The sequence below is a fragment of the Parus major genome, chromosome 7 (assembly GCF_001522545.3).
Source record: "Parus major isolate Abel chromosome 7, Parus_major1.1, whole genome shotgun sequence".
NCBI lineage: Eukaryota > Metazoa > Chordata > Aves > Passeriformes > Paridae > Parus > Parus major.
In genome coordinates, this window is record NC_031776.1 from 29,859,371 (window position 1) to 29,880,292 (window position 20,922).

The 20,922-nt window shown below is 37.2% G+C and overlaps 1 protein-coding gene across 3 annotated transcripts in view; it reads right to left on the reverse strand.

The window, feature by feature from the left end:
- DPP10 (dipeptidyl peptidase like 10) overlaps window positions 1–20,922 on the reverse strand; it is a 433,150-nt gene that overhangs the window by 102,016 nt on the left and 310,212 nt on the right. For all 3 annotated transcript variants that reach the window (XM_015635406.3, XM_015635407.3, XM_015635405.3), the window contains exon 5: window positions 12,698–12,772. In XM_015635406.3, the coding sequence (XP_015490892.1) occupies window positions 12,698–12,772 (75 nt within the window). The remainder of the gene's footprint in view (window positions 1–12,697; window positions 12,773–20,922) is intronic.

The window sequence follows — 20,922 nt, forward strand, 5'->3', positions numbered from 1 at the left end:
AGTTGCCTTTCTCAACTTTATATCTGCCCTTTTGGGAAGGACTGATTTTTGTGTGTCTCAAGGTGTTGGAAACCAAACTTCAAATTTAACTGCTGCATTTTTATGTTATGTGAATATATATTAGCTTAATGGCTTTTAAGCTTTCTATGTGGTAGTCTTATTAACTACCCACTCCAAATGCTCCTAATCTTTTAGCAAAATGAAGAATTAAACCTAATAATATGCTGTAAAATAGCCCAGTGTTTTTTGAATCCTTCAACTGAGCTTTTTGTAGTGTTAAATATTTTAATAAAAATTTTATACATATATATTTATAGTAATATAAATACTGGTAACAGATAAAAAATCTGAGGCACATAAAAAAAAGAACAACTACCTCAAAATAATTCAGATATAAGGCCTATAACATTCATACAAAATCCTTGTTTAATTTAAAGGTATGAGATTTGATTACAGAAAAATTAACTGGGAAATAGCCATACACTCCCTATTAAAATAAGTACCACTTCAGTTTGCTGATTTAAATCTAACAACAGTTTATTTATATTATTTCAGGTAAGTTCTTCAACCATTACAGAAACCTGAGCCTCTGTGGTAGAATTCCAGGTTAAGAAAACACATTTTCCAAAAAAAGACTCTTCACCTTTGACCAACATCTACTGACATGACAAATATAAACCTCACAGCAAAGGGTTGAGACCTATACTGTAAATTAAACTACTTATGCAGTCCACTCTCTGCAAGAAGCCTCCAAAGAAAGGTTACATTAATACCAGTTATCTGCCCTGAACCTCAAGGACATTTTGATGAGCTAAAAGCACATTTAACACCATGCCCTTTAAGATCTTCATTATGCTGCTCTACTAAAACTTCCACTGCTGTTTGTGTTGCTAACTCAAAAAGACATCGGAGACAAAAATAAAGTAACATTGGCATCATGTGCTAGAGAGGCACAAAGTTAATTCTAACAGCCTAATTTTCTGTATCTTCCTATGGATTGAAATTCAAAGGGTTAAGAGAAGCTAGAATTGGACTCCATGATCCTCAGGGGTCCCTTCCCACTCAGGATATTCTGTGGAATAGCTCGATGCACCTTTACAACACAGGGTCCACATGATACCAGTAAGGACTAGAGATAGAAGTCCATTGCAGCTGCAAACTATCTAAATGTATGAACAAATAAACCATCAAGGGGTACAACAGCTTATGCTACTAATTGACAGAGCATGAAAACAAGGGCAGCTTTTCCACAGGGAAACCTGTCCCAGGCTAATCTAATCACAGAAATAGACTCTTCCTCCTACCTGTCCTCCAACATAAGTTTAGAAAAAGATGATTTTTTTCAGGAATAAATGATACAAATTCATAAATCCCCCATCAGAGCATAAATGGGAGTTCAAGCTGTTGAGCAGACTTTGTCAGATCTCAGTTTCAGACCCAGCCATCCCCAGGGGACAGAAGAGAGACAGGGGATTATCACAGGAGAGGCTGAGATTCAGATGTGCTTTGCACTGAGAATGAGTTACTGATTTTCTCTGCTCTGAGAGCCCAGCCAGCACAGGTGGTGAAGATCCCAGAAGGAATCAAAGGCCAGGTTCACCTTCTACTCTTGGAACATCAATCCCAAAGAGAGAAGAGCTGATGCAAAGCAGGAGTGGTACCACACCAAGCACAGCTCCCCAAGAGGGAGAAGAAGAAGAGGACTAATTGTCTCACTCTCCCCTCTGCAGCCTCTTAAACATGTTAAGCTCAGAACCTTCACACATGTGTCAGATAAAACAGCAAAGGAAGGGCCAGACAAGAAACCAGGGGCAGACAAAGTTGACAGCAACAAGAACTTGAATCATCTCTTGTCTCGGCATCCACAAAAAGCAGATGAAGGTCACCTTCAGGAAGCTTTCCACTGGAAGAAAACTATTTTAAAATATCTTTAAGATAATGACAGTGAAGATGGCAATTAGAAACACTGTGAGCTGACAGTGCATCAGGGCCAAGTGAACTGCACTCAAAATGCTACAGAAAATAACAATGACAGTAGCAAGCTGTCAGAAGTGTCTGTCACATTTGTCCCTTAAGAGAGGGAACACCATGAGAAACAAGTTGACTTGATCTTCACAAAGCTAAAAACAAACTACAGACCTAAAGGCCAGCTCACAGCACAGATGAGCTGCTGAAATCATTGATAAATCCTCTACAAGATCCTGCTGAAAATCCTGTGCCTTATTCATTGTCCACATGGCTGATGCTGTCACACTGTGGAGATGACTTTATTACATTTGTGAGATAGGTAGACAAGGGCTAATCCAAAAGTCCATTTTAAAGACAATGGAAAAAGTTCTCCTGACTTTAATTGCATTTTCATCAAGTTCAAAAGTGATAAGCACTTGAGGAGCCTGCTAGATAACGATGGCTATTTGAATACCAAGTTAATGATATTTCCTGTGCAGTGAAAATGAAAGATTGTAGAAGAAAATTAAATTCTGATGTGCTTGCACTGGTTTTCTGAAGTGTGACAAGCAGCTCTGGAGCACCCATGGCACCCTCTAGGTTCTAAATCCTCTTTGGAAGAATCTAGACATTTGGGAAGAGCAGACATTCTGCATGGGACAGTTGTTAAACAGGTTTGCTCATTTTTTGGACCATTTGCCATTGTTACAGGTACTGATACTTGAACTTGTCTTTGAAGTGACTAATTTTTCCCAAAAGAGTGCCAGGATTTTAAGATGTCAACATACTTAGGTTTTTTCTCCTTATGAAAAACAAGCAAACAAAAAAAGGCTAACACTTCATCCCTGCTGAAAAAGTTTGACTTTCTCTTGTTCAATATTAAAACATTTGCTAAGAGTGTTATAGTTACACCTTCAGTTTGTGTATTATATTCTTCTGATCAGGAACCTGATGTTCAAAATTAAAAAGAAGCTGCAAGTCATAAGATCATGCTATGATCTTTTTCAACTTACATTTTTTTTTTCCCCCAACCTGTCTATTTTAAGCAAAATTTAATTATTATTCAGTATGCACTGCTGGTAGAGACAGAATTATGCAGAATAATTGAAAAGCATATTTATTTTTTTCCCTCTCTCACATTTCAGAATAATTGGTTTCCAGATTTGGCCAGCCTGTGTGATTCTTGATCATAACAAAAAGTGATTGTGAACCTTTGGTCAAAGCTTAGGTTTTCCCTTTTTCTGATTTTCCTCATTTTTGCAGCAGAGAAATATTTTAGATTTTCTTCCAACAAAACATGATCGATACAGTGAGAACTGCATCTGCCCATTTGTCTGGAGCAGCAAAGGATGAGATTTGTAATATACACAAAGATATGGAAACGCCTGGAGATTACAAATCTAATCTTAATAAAAGTATAAATAAAATTATTGAAAATGGCTTAAGGGATATTTACATATTCTCTGAAACCTTATGAAACTGAACATTTGGGTAGATATTTGACATTTGTTTTCATTCTTGGAAACTGATCCAAAATATAACATTTGTTTGCTTTGTTTTTTTAAAATCTTGGGAATCTTTATCTCAAGGGGGAACGTTGCTGGTGTGATGGTGCTGACTCAGAGACTCAGCTACACTTGAAGGTCTCAGGAACCCATCAGCTGAACTCCTTCAACAAAGCAGGATCAGCACTGAACCCACACCAGGGAGCCCAGGGCTTGATCCAAGCAGGCCTGAAGGTGCACAGCTTCTCTGGGCAGAGTCTAATTAGGCTTGATTGTATTTAATAACTGAAATAAAAACTGCAGAATACATTTGGGAGCTTTGAATTCAAAACAGGTATGAGAGCATGGAGAAGACTGGAGAAGTAGTACCCTTTTTGCTTTGTTTATGTTTCTAGTCTGTATTGTTATTTAAATTCTAGGGTATTTTAAATATTCAGTTGATATTTACTTAAATATAAGCATATATATGTATATTTAAATACATTCTCATGGATCATCCTTGCACCATGCCTGGAAGTGTTCAAGGCCAGGTTGGATGGGGCCTGAGCCAACAACCTGGTCTAGTGGAAGGTGTCCTGGCCCATGGCAGGGGTTGGAGTGAGATGAACTTTAGGGTCCCTTTCAACCCAAACCATTCTATGATTTTATGACAAATTTAACATGTGAAAAACACCATGGCTCCTTTACAAAGATATCTGGTTCAGTTTTTCTAAAGATATTATTAAAAACAATCTCTACTGTTAGGGTGACTTTAACCACATGGTAGCTCATAAGTGAACACTGTGGAATGACTCTGCCTCAATTTCTATTAAAACTCAAAACCAAAATATTTTAAAAGATGACAACTTTAGTTTCTAGACTGTGCTTAAGCATTCTATTTCATATATCAATATATCTGAAAAGATTCTTTAGCAAATGTTGTTATGGAAAAAAAACTCATCAACCAGAAACTCACTAAGTCATCCCTAGTTTGTAAATCTAATTCATAACACTGCAGCCAAAGAAAGATGTTAATTGCTATTGGTATAAAATTCATGACCACTGACAATATATACTATTTTGGCTGCAAGACTGAAATTCTGAATGTGTGATCAATGACGATTTTAAGATTAAGTGACCATTTGGGATTACATTCATCAATACTAATGGTATCTTATTTAAAAGTTTAATGAGAAAGCTATAATGCATATCACATTTCTCAGTTAGAGACATTATTATTGAATTTCAGAGAGAGGCTATTATGAAAAATGAAATAAAAGCAAAAAAAGCCCATTGTTTAAAATGGATTTTCTAAGTGTATTGAACACATGAACTGGACTGCAAGCCTTTGCTTAGAGGACTATTCTTTAGGTGATTCCATCTTGTTTATTTGCAGTCCATATGAAAAGAGTGTGTCATAAGTCAGATCTGAAATCAGTCACTATAGGGCATGAGGATATCTACATGAGATAAAACATACATGGCATTTTCAGTAAAATGTTCTAACATAACGGGACAGTCAGACCCATGAAGTGATTTTGCTCCTCAGAAGTCATTTATTCACAGTATTTGATGTGAGCCAGCTCTTGTATTTGAGAAATCAATTTGAGTAGCAGTTGAAGTAGCAATGATTCATTGCTGTCAAAACTGAAAGACATAGAAAATATTCTTTTAGTCCATATTCTTATGGTAGAAAGGAAGGGAATTATTATTTCTCAGGATGACAGAATATAGAATTGTTAAAAACAGGTGGGTGCACCAGTTAAGTCTTGTTTGTGGTGAAAACAGACAGATCTCAGTCCAAATTAAAGCTGTGTTCAGCTTTTCCAGCCTTTAACAGCTACTAATACAGACCCCAATTAGGACTCCTAACAGTCCCTGCCCTGTTATTTATTCAGGCTGTCCTTGCTTGTCCTTTGTTTTATAAAAACAGCCTCTTGTTTTTTTTCCATTCAGCACTGTTGAGGAAGACTTGTTATCACATATTTTGATCAAAATATCATTACTACCCCATCTTCTAAAACCCCCCAAACATTACGATATCACTGTATATAACTGGCTTTCAGTCATACACGATTTCCAGCACATAGAAGAGATAATTAAAACACCAGAGAAAATCCCAGCACCTTTCAAACACTGGGTTTTTCTGTCTGTGGGCGGTGACAGACAAACTCTTCACCTACAATGGACATTTTTGGGTCATTTCTGCACATTTTCCATGCACACAAGAGGGACAGGGAGGATGTGATAGTTGCCAGTTTCACAGCAGAAGGCAGAACTTATGCTTTATAGTATAAATTGTCCACAGATTAGGGGAACTGCTGACTTAAATAGTGCAATATTGCCTGTTTCTATAGCATCAGCACAGCGGGATTCCAGTCCCCATGGATTATTATGGGATGTAGAAATACAACCACGTGAAAATCAGAGTTAAGACTGAGCTTCTAAGCTGCTGGATCTCAGAAACTCAGCTGGACACCACCTAGGTCCTCCTGAAATAACAGTATTCATACTTGATAGGAGTGACAATACTATTGAAAAGAAATACTTTTTCTGTCAATAAACATTTTGTTTGAAAAGCTAAATGCCTTCATTTTTACTGAACAACAGCAAAGAACAATCTTGTTTTTCAATACTGGCTTTGAACAAGAACCTGAAACATAAATTTTGGTTTTTCAGCTCTGGAAACTCTGAATAAGGGAAAAAAGCCATCTTCTACCTCAATTAGAATTATTTATTTTGCTTGCTTCTAAAACCTGAGGTTGAGCAGCAATCCTGTAAGAATAAATAGAACAGAAAAACTCAGGAAGTTACTTGAAAAGCAGCAACACTGTGTCTCATGTGGTTTAATAAGAAAAGTTATCTATTTTTTTTAACTGCTACACTAGGTTGAACTTGCATATATGAATCAACACATCCCTAATGAAAAACAGGAAGTGGATGCATAAGGACTGGTATGTGACAAGTGATAGTTATTAGATTTAAAGAAACGGTGGAAGCATCCAGATAGTACTCCAGTTTCTCATCTTTTTAGTTCAATTGTTGTTTTTTATTTAGAAGAAGAAATTGTAAATTTTATATAATTGTAATTTTATATAATAACACCTGGACAGAGAGCATCGCCAACATCCCATCACAAATACACACACCAATAATTTTTACACAGTATTGCAGATATATGCAGATCCTCCATGTATAACTCTGCTAATTCTAATAAGTGGCAAGGCAGCAACTTGTCTGATGGCCTGAACATAAGCACTTAAAGGACTAGAACTCCACAGGAACAAAAGGTGAAGTCTGTTTTTCAGAAAAATAAAAACAATTATCAATGTCCATGATTCTCACCATCAAATAGACTCTTTCCCCATCAGCCATTTATGGGGACTGGTAGCTACTATGTTTTACCACATAATTTAGGTAAAATCTTAGACAGAAGTGGGACACTGTGTATTCACATGAATTCACACTCCTGAGGGATAGTTCATTAAATCAATTTTGCCAGGTTTTACTACAAAGGACATCATCTCCAGGCAAAGACCTTGGTTTTTTACATCTTTAAAATACCTTGCTTGTCTGTGGGGCTCTATAAAGTAAAGTCAAATATAGGAAAAAGAAGAGCACTATGCCAACATAACCTACAGCCCTAGCTGTTATAATTCCATACTCTGTCCATCTAAAACTTCAACTCAAAGCAGAACAACAGCCTTGAAAAGGCAAAGATCTGAACAGTCTACTTCCAGGAATTGCTCAATATCTGACCTTTTAAGCACCCAGTCTTGTCATACCTAAGAGAGGAATAAAATACATCACAAGAACTATTTGCAAGAAATAAGCTCAGATTTTGGGGGTGGATCTCTCTTAAAATTCCCTTCTTATTTTTTTTTTTCTTGCTGCCTTAAAGCTGGTAAAAATTGGTCTTTCGTGTTCTTGACAAGAGATAAAGATGAATGGGAAAGTCATGTCAGGATCAGACTTTTATTTACGATCTTGTAAGTTCAGGACTGTGCACATGCATGATTTGCTTCTGGACTTGTCTCAAAATGAACAAATGAGAGATGAAAGATTACCCTGAGGACCTGCAGAACTACACATAAAAAACAGGTTTATCTAAAGAAGCATACATTTCTGGAGGAAAAAGGTGATAGCATGAATTTTATATCAGATCTTTACTTCATAGAGAGCGCTACATAAAATATTGTTGGCCAGATCACTGCTGGTTTAAAAAGTCTTTTGTTATTCCTTTGTATGAAATAATCTTGTTGAGAAAATGCTGTTTCCATGTGCTAGGCAACAGATTTCATTTCATCTTTGTTATGTGTTTTTCCAACCCTTGGCTGGTACTGCAGATAATGCTCTTCACAGCCAGACTTCCACAAGCACTGGATAAACTATCTTGAAAACATCTGCACGTGTTAAAACCAGTGTTGTGATTAAAAATAAGACATGGTGCAAGGTAGTTTCTTTACCTTTCAACTTTTTCAGAACAAAAATCCACAAATTAATTTCACTGACAACTGAGCATTTAGTTTCCACCTGCTTGGAAGATAATCTTCTATACAGAACACAAAATCGTAATTTAAGACTTCAGTGAGTTCTTCCCCTCATGCATTCTCCTAATTTGCAGACAAACTCCTGAAGATCCTTTCAGTGCACTTGAATAAGTCTGTATCAGAGGCAATCTCCAAAAGCTTGAGGAAAATGTCACTTGTTTGGCTTTCATTTGCTGTAGACCGTGGTCAGTACTCCCTGTCATAATCCTCCAAAAATAAAGATATTATAGCAACGAAGTGATGACAGGCATCAGCACACAGCAGAGAGTAACTTGGGGGTTCATTGATTCAAATGCAATGTTGGACTCTTGTCTTTAATACATTAAACTCTATCACATTAAACAGATACACTTTTGAACTATTTCCTCTGGATGAGCGCCATTTAGATCTAAAATTATTTCTCTCCTTCCTTTCTGAAGAGGATTGGGTCATTCTTCATCCTGATCTTACCATAAGAAGTGTTAAAGTATATTTATTTTAAGCTAAATATATTGTTTTATTAACATTCTCTATCTAAAAAACATTACAGTTTGAGGTCCTAATTCAGGAAAAGATTTCCTCTTCTAGGGAGTACAAATGCTCACTAAACTGGAGCTGAACTTTAATCTGGTTTTGAGAACATTTCTGAACCAAGAGCTAAAAAAATTCACACATAATTAATCTTGTACTGAAAACAGAAGATGATGCTTTATTAATAGAAAAGGGAATAAATCCGGAAAAAAAAAAAATCCTGAAGCTTGGCATTCAAAATGGCTTTTTGAGCAGAGAAAAAGGAAAGAACAGTTTGTTTGTAGGGAGAGAAAAAAAAAATCACAAGGATTTCATCACATGAGGAAAGAGAGGAAATGATCTCATCTACTTCTCATTTGCTCTTCTGTGGCAAATTATGCTCTAGCAAGAGCACTGGGAGAACATGTCCATGATGTCTGAGCAAAAAATCACTAATACCTGGAATAAAGCTTATTTTTGTTTCATGTGGAGTCCAGGGAAAAGTTGCAACATTCTGCTGAGGGATGTGATACGAAGTTAACATCAAAGTTTCCCAATGGTAAAATAATTTCTTAACAATTCTCACTCTTCTGAAAAATTACTGCCCCTTTCTTTACCATTAAACAGGAACAGAGTTTTTCCCTTTTCTTATCAAAACTATAAATCAGATTTTGGTAGCTGTAAATTATACCATCAGATGAGTGAGAAAAGTTTAAAAGACCATTTTAACACAGTCCTTATTGAAAGCAACAGTGAAATAATCTTTCCTCTTGAAATCTCAACCAGTTTAGATATGCTGTCACCATCACATTCACTGCTCACACCTTGACAATCTTCAAAAGAAAATCAAAAAGATACAGCCCTGCAAAACCGTCACCTCTCTGCGTACAATAGGTACAACGGTTTCCCTGGTGCTGTCCTCACACTGTCCCAGAAGAATCAGGATGGCCTGACATCCAGCAAGGATGTCTGAGCTCATTTCCCAAATTAGTTTCTATTTCTGATCTGCTGCCTTGCACAACGAGACTTTTTCAGTGACACAGACCAAATTACGGTGAGCTACAGACAGAAAGACCATGCACACTGCAGCTGAGCCATGGAAGCTTTGGCAAAGCCAGAAACCTTGGAGAATTGAAGAAAAGCAATCCAGAAGTGTGGAGAGTGATGGAGTACTGCAGCAAATAACACACAGAAAGGACTGCTAGGATCAGCACCACCCTGTGTCCCAACAGGAAACACCAGCCAGCCCCAGGGCTTGTGTTCTGCTGGGAGGGAGAAGGAGCGAGCCTGAAGTCCAGAAATCAGTGTACAACACCTCCAATTCCTTAGCAAAAGGATTTTCTCCATAATATTTTCATAGAGCTTATACCAAACCAGCTGCTATGCCACATGAAATGGTTTTTGTCCTTGTATTAAGTGTAATTTAAATGATCCATTCAATTATTACTTTTGTGTTCAAAGATGGCTTATTTTCATGCAGATTTATGTTTCATTATGCATGGAGGATATTCTTAATTGTGCTGAAACAACTGCAAATTTAATTAAAGTTTGCCATTCCAAGCATAAAATAGATTAAAGAAAATGCTGACAACAGTAAAATAAATATTCGACTATTTAATTTAACTCAACATTTATTTCTAATCCAAACATCAAAATAACCTTGTTTCTAATTACAATTTCATGACAAAATGTCTTGAAGAAGTATTTGTCTCTATTTCCCTCCAATCTGCTCAGCTGAAACACACTAGCTTATTTGTAAAACTGTTGATTAATGAATCTGTTCAGCTGTATTACTGTATGTTACGAAGAACACAGATTGATGTATGCAAACAACCATTATAATTTTAAAAACCCACAGTCTTGATAGTCTTCAAAAGCAGAAATCTCATCAAATACATTGCAGGACAATTATACACCTAAATCTTAACAAAGAAGGAAAAATAAGGAGCAAATATAGCTAGTAAGGTCCAGAGATCTGTGGCAATTCATAGCAGATGGAGAGATATTATAAGTTACTTGTGGTTCCTAAAACTGGGTATTATTAGACTCAACCATGTGCTGCAATTTTGACAATAGGCAAATCCCCAGTTTCATAAAAAGTTATACTCAAAATCTGGCCTGGCTCTACTGAAACTAATTGGAAATTCTCCAATTAAGTTATGTTGCTTAGTATTGATTTTATAGTCAATAAACTTAATAATTTATAGTTATCATCCATGGGGGAAAAGAAAGGTAGACAGGCAAATTTCCTCTCATCCAGATGCAGTAAGTCTGGCTGACTGAGGAAAAGAAATAATTCCTAAACTGCAAGAATTATTAACACTAACTTAACCCTTGATGTGATTCAGAAGCATTAGTTAAAAAGAAATATACAGCCTTTCCAAGGCATTGCATACCTTTTCTCCAAGAGAGCTGGGGGAAACAAAAGTGCTTTACCAGTCTAACAAATATCCCAAGAGTCAGAAAATTTGGAGAAAACAAACAAACAAACAAAAAAACAACTTTCCCCAGTTATTCACAATAAGATTTTTTTGCCATGTCTGAATAAATTGTCTGACACAATTTTTGGTGCTTCTTCCTTCCACCTTAAGCAACAGATTCAGGAGCTAAGGCATTATTTACATCTGAGTGACAACATCCAGCTATTAGGAGTTTCAGGACCACCAGCAGCACTCATAGAAGACACGACAATCACAGTATGTTTCTGCTTTGAAAGCCATGAGCTCAGCTGCAGCAGTCTAAGCAACACAAACCTCATCCAAAACCACCCAGGATTACCACCACAAACTGCTTGCCAACCCCTGCTCATTTCTTATTTTAATTATGTCTTGTCAATACTATTGAGCAAAGAAAACCTCGAGACAGAAAATATAAATGCTGCAAACCACTTTCCTTTATGTAACTTCACTGTGAAAGGACAGAAAAGTTTCTTTTTGCAACAAAACCAAGACTGAAATACAGAAAGAGGATTTTACTGCAAACTGATAGAATCAGCACACACCGAGAGCTCTCTGCATGTCAATGGACCATCATGGAGCAGGGGTTCATCTCTGGTGTTAACAAATTCAGATATAATCAACTGTGACAGATACTTTCACATTTCCCTTATTTATCTGTATCAGCTATATATGCTAGTACCAAGAAAATCTCAAACAAATCAAAAAAACCCATCCAAAATCAAAAATTCAATAGAACAAATGGGGAATTTAAGTCAGTATGAGCGGTTATTAAACTCTTTCACAAAATAAGGAGCAAACAAGAAAGGAAGTAGCAAGGAGTAAGTGTTTTTCAGACAGGAATGAAACATGAACCCTTCACCAAAAACACAGTGAACTGAACAACAACAGCTCTCTCAAGATATATATTGATATATGCATATAGTAAGGAGAGCTTGATCTGGAATCCGGCAGAACTGGTAGATGAAAACCCTATTTGGATGTAATGCCAAGTTAACAAATCACTTTATATCAACACTGTTAGAACAAACAAAACAACCCAAAGTTGTTCAAATAACCATTGAGTTCATCAATCCAAAACTATTCTTTCATGAAGAGTAGTTCATATTTTAGTAGCATTTTTTATACAAGCACATATATACACAGAGGAAATTCATAAAACTTTTTTTTGCTATCCTTTCAGTGTTTTGAGATTTATTTTAGAAAACTCTACATGGTATTATTGATCAAAACTCTTTTTGACAATGTAATAGCCTACAAAATCTCTAAATACTTTAAGAAACAAAGAATACACTGCATTATACAGGCTTACAGACTGTCACACTTCAGACTCCTGAAGACAACAATAAAAATCAACAATAAAAATTCCATGACATGATTCAACCTAGACTTTTTTTTTTTTGTATGTGTAGTCCATAAATGATCACTGTTTAAAACAGTGTAAAAAATGTAGCTGTTTAAAACAGAAGGAATATCAAAAGATAGGATTTCACATGAACAGGTAGTAAGAGAGCAGTTTAAGGGTTAGAAAACCTGCTGCCAGAACCAGCATGGCACTTCAGAGGAGCCACAGCCAATTACCTTCCTGAAAACCAGGCAATACCTCCACACACTTCTAAATACAGCCATCATGGAATCAGAAGGTTTTGTAAAGAGAAATCAAGAATACAAGTCATATTGTATCATGTGGAATTGCAAATGAAACATACACAACAAGGAGGTTTTGGGAGTTTTGATTTAGAGGCTCTTTAATAACAAAGGGTTGGCTTACCTGTTTAACATCATATGCAAGAAGAACAAATTTTAAGTCTGGTGAAACAGAGTATCTTGATGCTTTGAAGGTTACCTGCAATGAAGTAACAGCAAAAGTGAGTTTGCAATAGGAAATTAATAAGATCCCTTTTCCCAAATTTTCCTACATCTCATTTAAGAGCTTCACATCCGTAAGACAGATTTGTTTTAGAAAACTGATGTAATTTTCACAAAAGAAGGACTCAATTTTTAATCTAGTTAGCTGGTATCAGTACAATGACAACAGAAGAATCTGCCTTCCACACTAAATACCAATTAAGAGGCTGATGAGTTTCTTGATCATCACTACAAGCACTAAGCTCAAGGATAACAACTATAACCAATTCATTCCCAGAGGAATGAACTCCAGCTTTGGTTGGAGAGATTAAAAGGGAGATTCATCACTAGGTTAGCCTTAAAGGTAATATGCAAGACAAAGGATAGGTGTGCACTATGTCTCTACAGCTTTTCTTTTAACACCACATATACAAACATTTTGCAAAACAACTTGAACCAAAGCAAGTGTCTTTCTTAAAACAAAGAAAATTCCTAGCAGAGAGTGAAGTGAAACATAAGGTAGCATTATAAAATTAATAATTCTGTACATCCACTCAAGACTATGTGACACCCAGTCTTGAATTCGAGATTGTAATTCCATCAAGGAGTGATGCTGATGTCAGAAATTATTTAATTAATCTAATGCATGAGAAAGATAGGAACGTGCTTTAAAGGGCACTGAAAGAAATAATTTTAAATTAATCTCAAGACATCTATTTGCAGAATGAAAGGAAAAGGAAGAAATTAAAAATGCAGATAAGAATAGAAGAAAGTAGGACAGAGAAAGAATAACAGAACCACAAAGTCATAAAATGAAAACAAATAAAAAATAGCTATGTAGAACAGGACCTATCCACTATTTTATTTCTTAAGCATCTTGTTCTGCTTAGCCTAATCCTACTGCTAAACTAATGAATTCAACAGGGGTTTAAAGAAGGAAGCCACAAACTATTAGATTCAGAGTAGCTGAGGAGCTATATCTGGGAAAAAAAAAGCTTCCAATAAACTGAAAAGATGCTATATTGTGATATATAGATTAAACTCAGGTTCCTAGGTAATATAGTTAGAATCAAGGTATCCAAAAGAATTAAAGGGAAACATATTTTTGAAGATAAACTGTTTGATTCAGCAGCATAACAGAATTAAAAGTCAGAAGATAAATCCAGTCTTGAGAAAGAAGGAAGGAAAAAGAAAAAAAAAAAAGGACAATACACCTTAAACCATCCCTCTGTATCTATAAAGCATCCAGAACAGATTTCTCCTGTGCCCAAATTTGCTTTTATGAGTTAATCATCTTTAAGCAGAGACTGAGTTAATGTTAATCTATGAGTAACATTCCCTTTTCCTGGCACTTCATTGAAAATATTTTCAGATGTGAAATTTGTTTTCTTTCTAGCAGTTTATTAATTATTGCCCCACTACCTCAGCGTTCAGCATGATATAACCCAGGCAACTTTCCAAATTCATTCCCAGGGAGTGCAGCTCCTACCATTTCACATATTTAACAAAAATCTGCAGTCCCTGATTATGCCACCACAAAGGTAATGAGGCTCTTCCTGCAAACACCTGAGCAGCTCAGCTACAAGCTACTGGCAGTTACCAGCAAGAACTACTTGCATGTTCAAATAGAGTGTTGTGGATTTAGAATTTAAAGTCTTTTGAATCCCACTGACCTTGTTTATTCAGCTTGCACTCACCTGCAAAACTGTGTTTGCCTGCAGACACACTGTACATTCAATGCCAAAAACTGTGTGGTACTGGGTTTGGGCAAAATAGTTTTCTTTTTGTTATGTCTGTTTTGGTATATGACTTACACACTATGTGTGTAATGGCATAATTCTTGGTAAAAGGAGTACAAAGCTGTTTCATACTTTTTAATGCTTCACCTCAGGAATAAGAAACTGCAAATTAGACCAGCAGAAATCATGTGCTCATTGCCAAAGCTGATAGCAATGCTGATTTCTTTAAATTATCATGAAAACATAATTAGCCCATTTATTTAAGTTCGATTTACAATCAAGCCTTTAATGAAATAGGTGTTTAATTCTAGTAGAAACGCAGAGAGATTTAAGTGACTTAAGGTGATTACAATTTCCTTAAAATTCTGGTTTTGGAAGGTTTTTTTTGGTAAAGACAAGCGCAATTTTGGCAATTAATTCAGAAACTGCCTACTCATATGCACAGAGAAAGCCCTCATACATTAAGAACAGGAAATTAAATCACCTGACTCATTCCTCCTGCCTTACATGGCAAGTAAACTCATGATCTGTGAGTCACTAAAACAAAAGAAAAAATTCTCTTTTTTCCCCTACAACCATGTCTAAGGGATTTCATCAACCAACAGCTGCCTGACTCCATGGCTGAGGAGATTAGGTCAGCTGGTGAAGGGCTTAAAAGGAAGTTTCAGTCCCTGCTGTAGGAGAAGAGATGTATGCCCCACAAACTTCTGGGAGATTATCTATTGGGCCATTCCCTACAGGGGATTAGATATATTTATTCATTAAAAAGCAGTTTGTGAGGACTCTGACCCCAAGGGTTTATTTTCTTCTCAGGAGAACACATTTTTGAGTTTAAAGTGTTGGGGAAACACCACATTGGAAATACATGGGGAATAAAAATCCCCCAGGTGTCTTGTTATCCAAAATGTGGAGGATAGCTGTTACACAGGTCTGCATATCCACAATTTCTCAAGCTTCTTGCTTTGTCAGGAGATATTTAGCCTTCATTAAGGAAGACAGACCTAAATGCTGCCCCCTGTGACTATAACCTTATGGGTTTGCTATGCTTTATCTCTAAAAAAATGGAATTTTGGACAAATAAGCTCTGAAATTGGGAGAAATAGAGCTTCCTAATTAGGCACGGTCCAGGGATGCAGAACAGGGCTGTTTTCCCTCTGCATCACTGCTCAGTATCAGCTAGTTAGGGACTGGGCTAGAACAAGCCTGTGCACTCCACACACACCCTAATCCCCTTCCAAACCCAACAGAGGCATGGCAGACCATAAGGGAAAAAGGAAGGGAATTTCCTTATATCCCTCTACCCAGCCCCATCAAGAGCTGAAATCCCTATGAAAAATATCAACTCTATGCAACCAGAAAACACTTGGACTGGAGAAATTGCTGTAATCCTTAAATTGGTTACAGTCCACACTATTGTATGGTTCTGAGACACAATAAATGTAGGGGTTTTTTAACACTTGTGCAGTCTTCCCTGCTTAATTCACACACCTGCTATCCATTTTTCCTGTATTGCTGCATTTGACATAATTTCACCTTTTCAGACATAAATGATCCTTACACCTGATGTTTCATTCCTCACTCGACCAAATCCCCCACTGACTGTAAAATCAGGTCTAACCATATGAAACATTGTATTTCTAGGTTTCTTTGAAATAGTTCATGTGATAAGAGTTTTAATTCTTCTCCTGACAGTGATGCATGATGTGATGACCTCAGTCGTCTCACTGCCACCACGGATTGCAACAGGAAAAGCCAAATCCAGGCCAAAAGACAGAGAGATTTTGAGCAGGCTTTTGTCCTTCAGCTTTCCAGTTTTCTTCTCTCATCTACTTTTCAAGAATTCCTAAAATATAGTTTTGCATGGAAAAGGAGAATTGGCTTTTTCTACTTTACCAATATGAGTGATTAAAATGGAACATAGAATTCCAGTGAACAACGTATTAATTTTGATTTTCAGTGTCAATATTTCTTTTTCTAACTTTGCATGTTATGTGTGTTTTCCTGTCAACAGAAATACCTGTTATGATTGTGTTTAAGAGAAATTTTAGGCTTGGTTTAGGCTCTGGATCCTCAGCAAGGGCCTCTAGTATCGGCTCTTTCTATTTCTCCTGTTTTCTTAAACCCTAGTTCTGAGCTACTGATGTACTGGCAACTCTCTTCATCCTTCACATACTATAAATTGTTTGGTTTACTGATTTGTGGATATTAAGTACTATGACATTTAAATCAGTGCCTTATTCATAACCTTTCAAAAACATGGTATAGAGCAAACAAGATGAAGTTATCTGTAATACAGTCTAGCCCAGAGTTCTAAAAATATTTTTGTAACATGTATACTTTACAGGATTCTTTTTCCATAGTTTCAGTTGGATGGTTTTAAGTGAAACAATATATCACATTTAAAACTGATTTAAAGACATGTTCACTGTTGTGGAGTTTACTTATTTGTTTGGTTTAGGGTTTTTTTCTTTCTGTTTTACTCCTCCTGCTGTTTCAGTTTCTTGGGCTTCTATTTTCCCCAGAAACTTTCATCTTCCATACTCCTGTTATTCTCCCTCTCCAGTTTTTCTCTAATGGTCCCTTAACACTCATTTATGCTTTAGTTTTTTTGTTGGTTTTTTTTAAAATTATTATTATTCATCCAGAATGAAATATTTTAAGACTTTAAGGAATGTTACTTTAGAGTTTGGTGGCAACACAACAAGAAATTACACATCTGTGTAGTACACACCTACACCTGTACGATCAGAAATTTAACTTAAAGGTGTAGCAGAATCAGTGGAATTCATCAGGTATGCAGCTCAACTTAGACAGGCATTGGCCAAATGGCACAAAAGGAGTTGGCTAGGATGGAATTACAGGAGCTGCAGGAGGACAAGGTATTTGGCACGTCACAGTTCCCTTGGGAGACACCGGCAATCCAGGGAACAACGGGATTGTCCTTCACTGCCACTGCTGTGACCGCAAGGAGAAGATGGACCAAGAGAAAGCAGCAGAGTGGAGCCCAGCAGAAGAGCAAGCCTTGCAGCACTGCAAACAGGGAACCTCTGAGAAAGATGTTATAATTTAAAAAATGTCTATAATTGGAATGATGAAAAATTTGGGTTTCCAAGGTTACGTTTCTTAGTGTGGCGCCTCTTGTGTCACCTGAGCATTAAATCTAGACCAAAAAGTGCTGCAATTCCAGGTGTTGGAACTGTTAACACTCAGGTTCTCTGTCCAGTTTGAAAGACAAATGTACCCTAAAACATGATCTCAGCTGACTTCCATGCTATGGGTGGGTGGTTCCCAAAGACAGGAACTGAATTCCCCAAACCCACCTGGAACTGTAGGACATAAAAATAGACAAGAACCAAGAGGAGCCCTGCACCATGGCCTCGCTGATAGACAATAACCTCTAACCAGTCAATCACATAAGTTTTTCCCCTCACATTTACCAGAAACATTGACATACTCAACCCTTAACTGTATCAAGGAACAATCTTACCAGGAATTTTATTTAGAGAATATTTGTTAACATCTGGGTGCTATTATTTAAGGATGTTAAACAGAATTGCTGTAACCTGACAGTTTTGCATTTTTTATGGTGAAACTTGCTTCACTTGGACAAAAAATCCAATGGCCACCACCAAACCAATGACTGCAAACCCTTCCATCTGCCAAGCTTTCCCACCTCAATGCACAGTGGTGCACTGCAATAAACCCTCATATAATTTCCTCTACTGAAAAGGCTATGCTGAGAGGGTTATTGGACACTTAGAGGACCATGGGAGAATAGAGAGAATGTTACAATATTCATAACCACCTATTTACAATGTGTGGGTCATTAAAATGTCCAGTGTTGTAACAACTGTTAATATTTATGTGGTTATATAATGTTATTTAATGTATTTACTATTATTCGCCCTTTCATTAATCTCTTATGCAAGGTTCTTAAAATATAAGCATGTAAACTACTCTTGCAATTAAATCTACATTAATCAACAAAAGGAACTGTAATTGCATTATGATGCTGCACTGAGTTTCCTGTCAAAAGAGGAAGGGGGTGTGGTGGTGGGGAGCACAAAAAAAAAAACCCAAAAAAGTATCAAAAGGAAGAGAACAAGTAGGGCTGTTTATGAGCAACATTCTGTAAAACACCACAAAACAGTCCCTGCCAAAAGCTCTCTTGGATTGAAGCTCTCATTCTCTGCTTTTGGCTGCAAGGCCTCCACAGGGCTTTGACAGCTGGGCTGCCACAGCCTGACCGTGATCCCTGAGCCAAGACTGCTCCTGCTCTGTCACCCTTCTGACGCCAATAGCAGGCAGCAAGGTCCTTCCCTCTCCACCTTTGTGTACAGGATGGTCCACAGTGACACAACAGGCTCCAGGGTACCTCCTGACAAGCCTCTGCAAACAGGTGTGAAACTCAGCAATAATTGCTTGCTGTGCACCACGGTGCAGTTTCCCTTTGAGCTTGAAAAGAGCTGTGGAAAGGCACAGAAATCAAGGGGCACAGCAAGTCAGGAATTAGTGGGTGTTAGAAGAGCGTGAAGTGTACAGCTGGGAGAAAGCTGTAGTAAATACAGGACCCTATTCTAGAGCTCACAAACTGAAAACAATTCCACTTGTATTGCCTGGTAGGGAAAATAAATCAACAGATACAAAATATATCCCATCATCCATACTCAAAAGACTGGAGGAGTACCAGCAGACACATTTCTGGCAGAGGATCCTCTGTTCAGGTGCATGCATGGTATCTGAATATATGCACCACAAGAGCAGCAAAACTGAGGGCTAACAAAAGTTTTACCATTTTCATAATTACTTCAGCTTTTTTAAGAGGGAGAAATGAAGGCAAAACTTCAGCAGGTGTCTTTCAGAGAATTCAATACATTTGGAAAGTTACATACTAGAACACACAGTCCCCACACATACTTCCTATCCTCTCTGTGCTTGCTTTTTCCATTTTGTTTTGCGTTTAAGGGCTGTAAAACAGACTTGAGAAGCTGAGCTAGAATATGGAACCAGATGGACAGCTTTCCCTGAGCTAAAGAATCCATGTGGTCCTCCATGCTCTCCTCTCCAGCTTGTGGCTGGGCTGTGTGTGGCTGGTAACCTGCTCTTACTGACCTTATGGAACAGCTAATGGCAAAAGCATTAAATAAAATACTTACTAAATACTGAAATTTCTTAGCTAAATGTGGCATAATGCCACTGATTTTGGAAGTGTAAAGTGCAATAAAGTATTGACAAATGCTGAAAACCTGGCAGGCTTGTCACTTAGGATCACGGTAATAGGCAGGCCAGATAGATGATAGAGAACATATTGTAATCATGTATTGAGGCAGCATCTCAAACACCAGGATGCCACACAGTGATTAATGTCTAGGGCTTTTTCTGGCTCCTCTTAATAGGAGACTTGCCCAGCCTCCAGCTGTGAACATTTACATGCCGCTGGCTAAGGATATTAACTGTTTATTAGACAGTTGAAACAGGAGGTACTACATGGATACAGCCAGAGGAAAATGTGTCTTAGAGAACATCCTTAAATAATAACACCCAGAGATGTTAACAAATGTTCTTTGTGCTTTGCAACCTACCCTTTTCACTTATGGCACTGTATTTATTACCTGTAACATTGCTTTGCTGATAGTTTAATTATATAAAGGCCAGAGTGTTTTACTAACTGATTACAGAAAAGTATTCCATTCCAGAAGGACTGATGAAGTGCAAGAATTTCTTCTAAATACAACCTGATTATACTGGAAAGAAGTACTTTAATTCAGGAACTTGGAACAGATACTTCCCCTGCGTAAAAGAAGTGGGCAGCCTAGAATGACAAAACACTAGCCTTTCCTCTTTTCAGGTGCATGAATATTATTAATGGTATTTTTAAAGATTGGGGGATTTTGTTATCTTTATATATGTTAACATAAAGGTTTTTTAAAAAACTGCAACCTGCCTTTTTGATGATACACCTACTTAGTGAGCACAGCAGAGCCTCATTAGGGATATCTGGCTTCTACACAATAAGCAACACAAAGAAGGATAAAAGATGAGTACTTTGCAGGAGAGTGGCAGTCTCTAGGATGCAAAAGAAGAGCCAGTGATCTGTGCTCAATGGAAGATTGCTTCAGGGGTTGAGCAATGAGGGGAAAAAAAGAAAATCTCCTCTGAGCTGCTGATTCAAACATAGTCCAATCAGGGGTGACAAAGAGTCATTACTTGCCCCTTGCCTCTGCACAAGGAGTTTATCACAGCAGTTCAATTTTCCATGGACAATTATCAACATTACTAAGAAAACCCTGCCATTTCCATGGCTGCTTGAGCAAAGGCAAACAGGAGAGCAAATGCAGACTGAAATCAGACTAATAACTCCCATCAAAAGGTGACTAAAACCCTTTGATAGGGAAGAATGATGGAACTT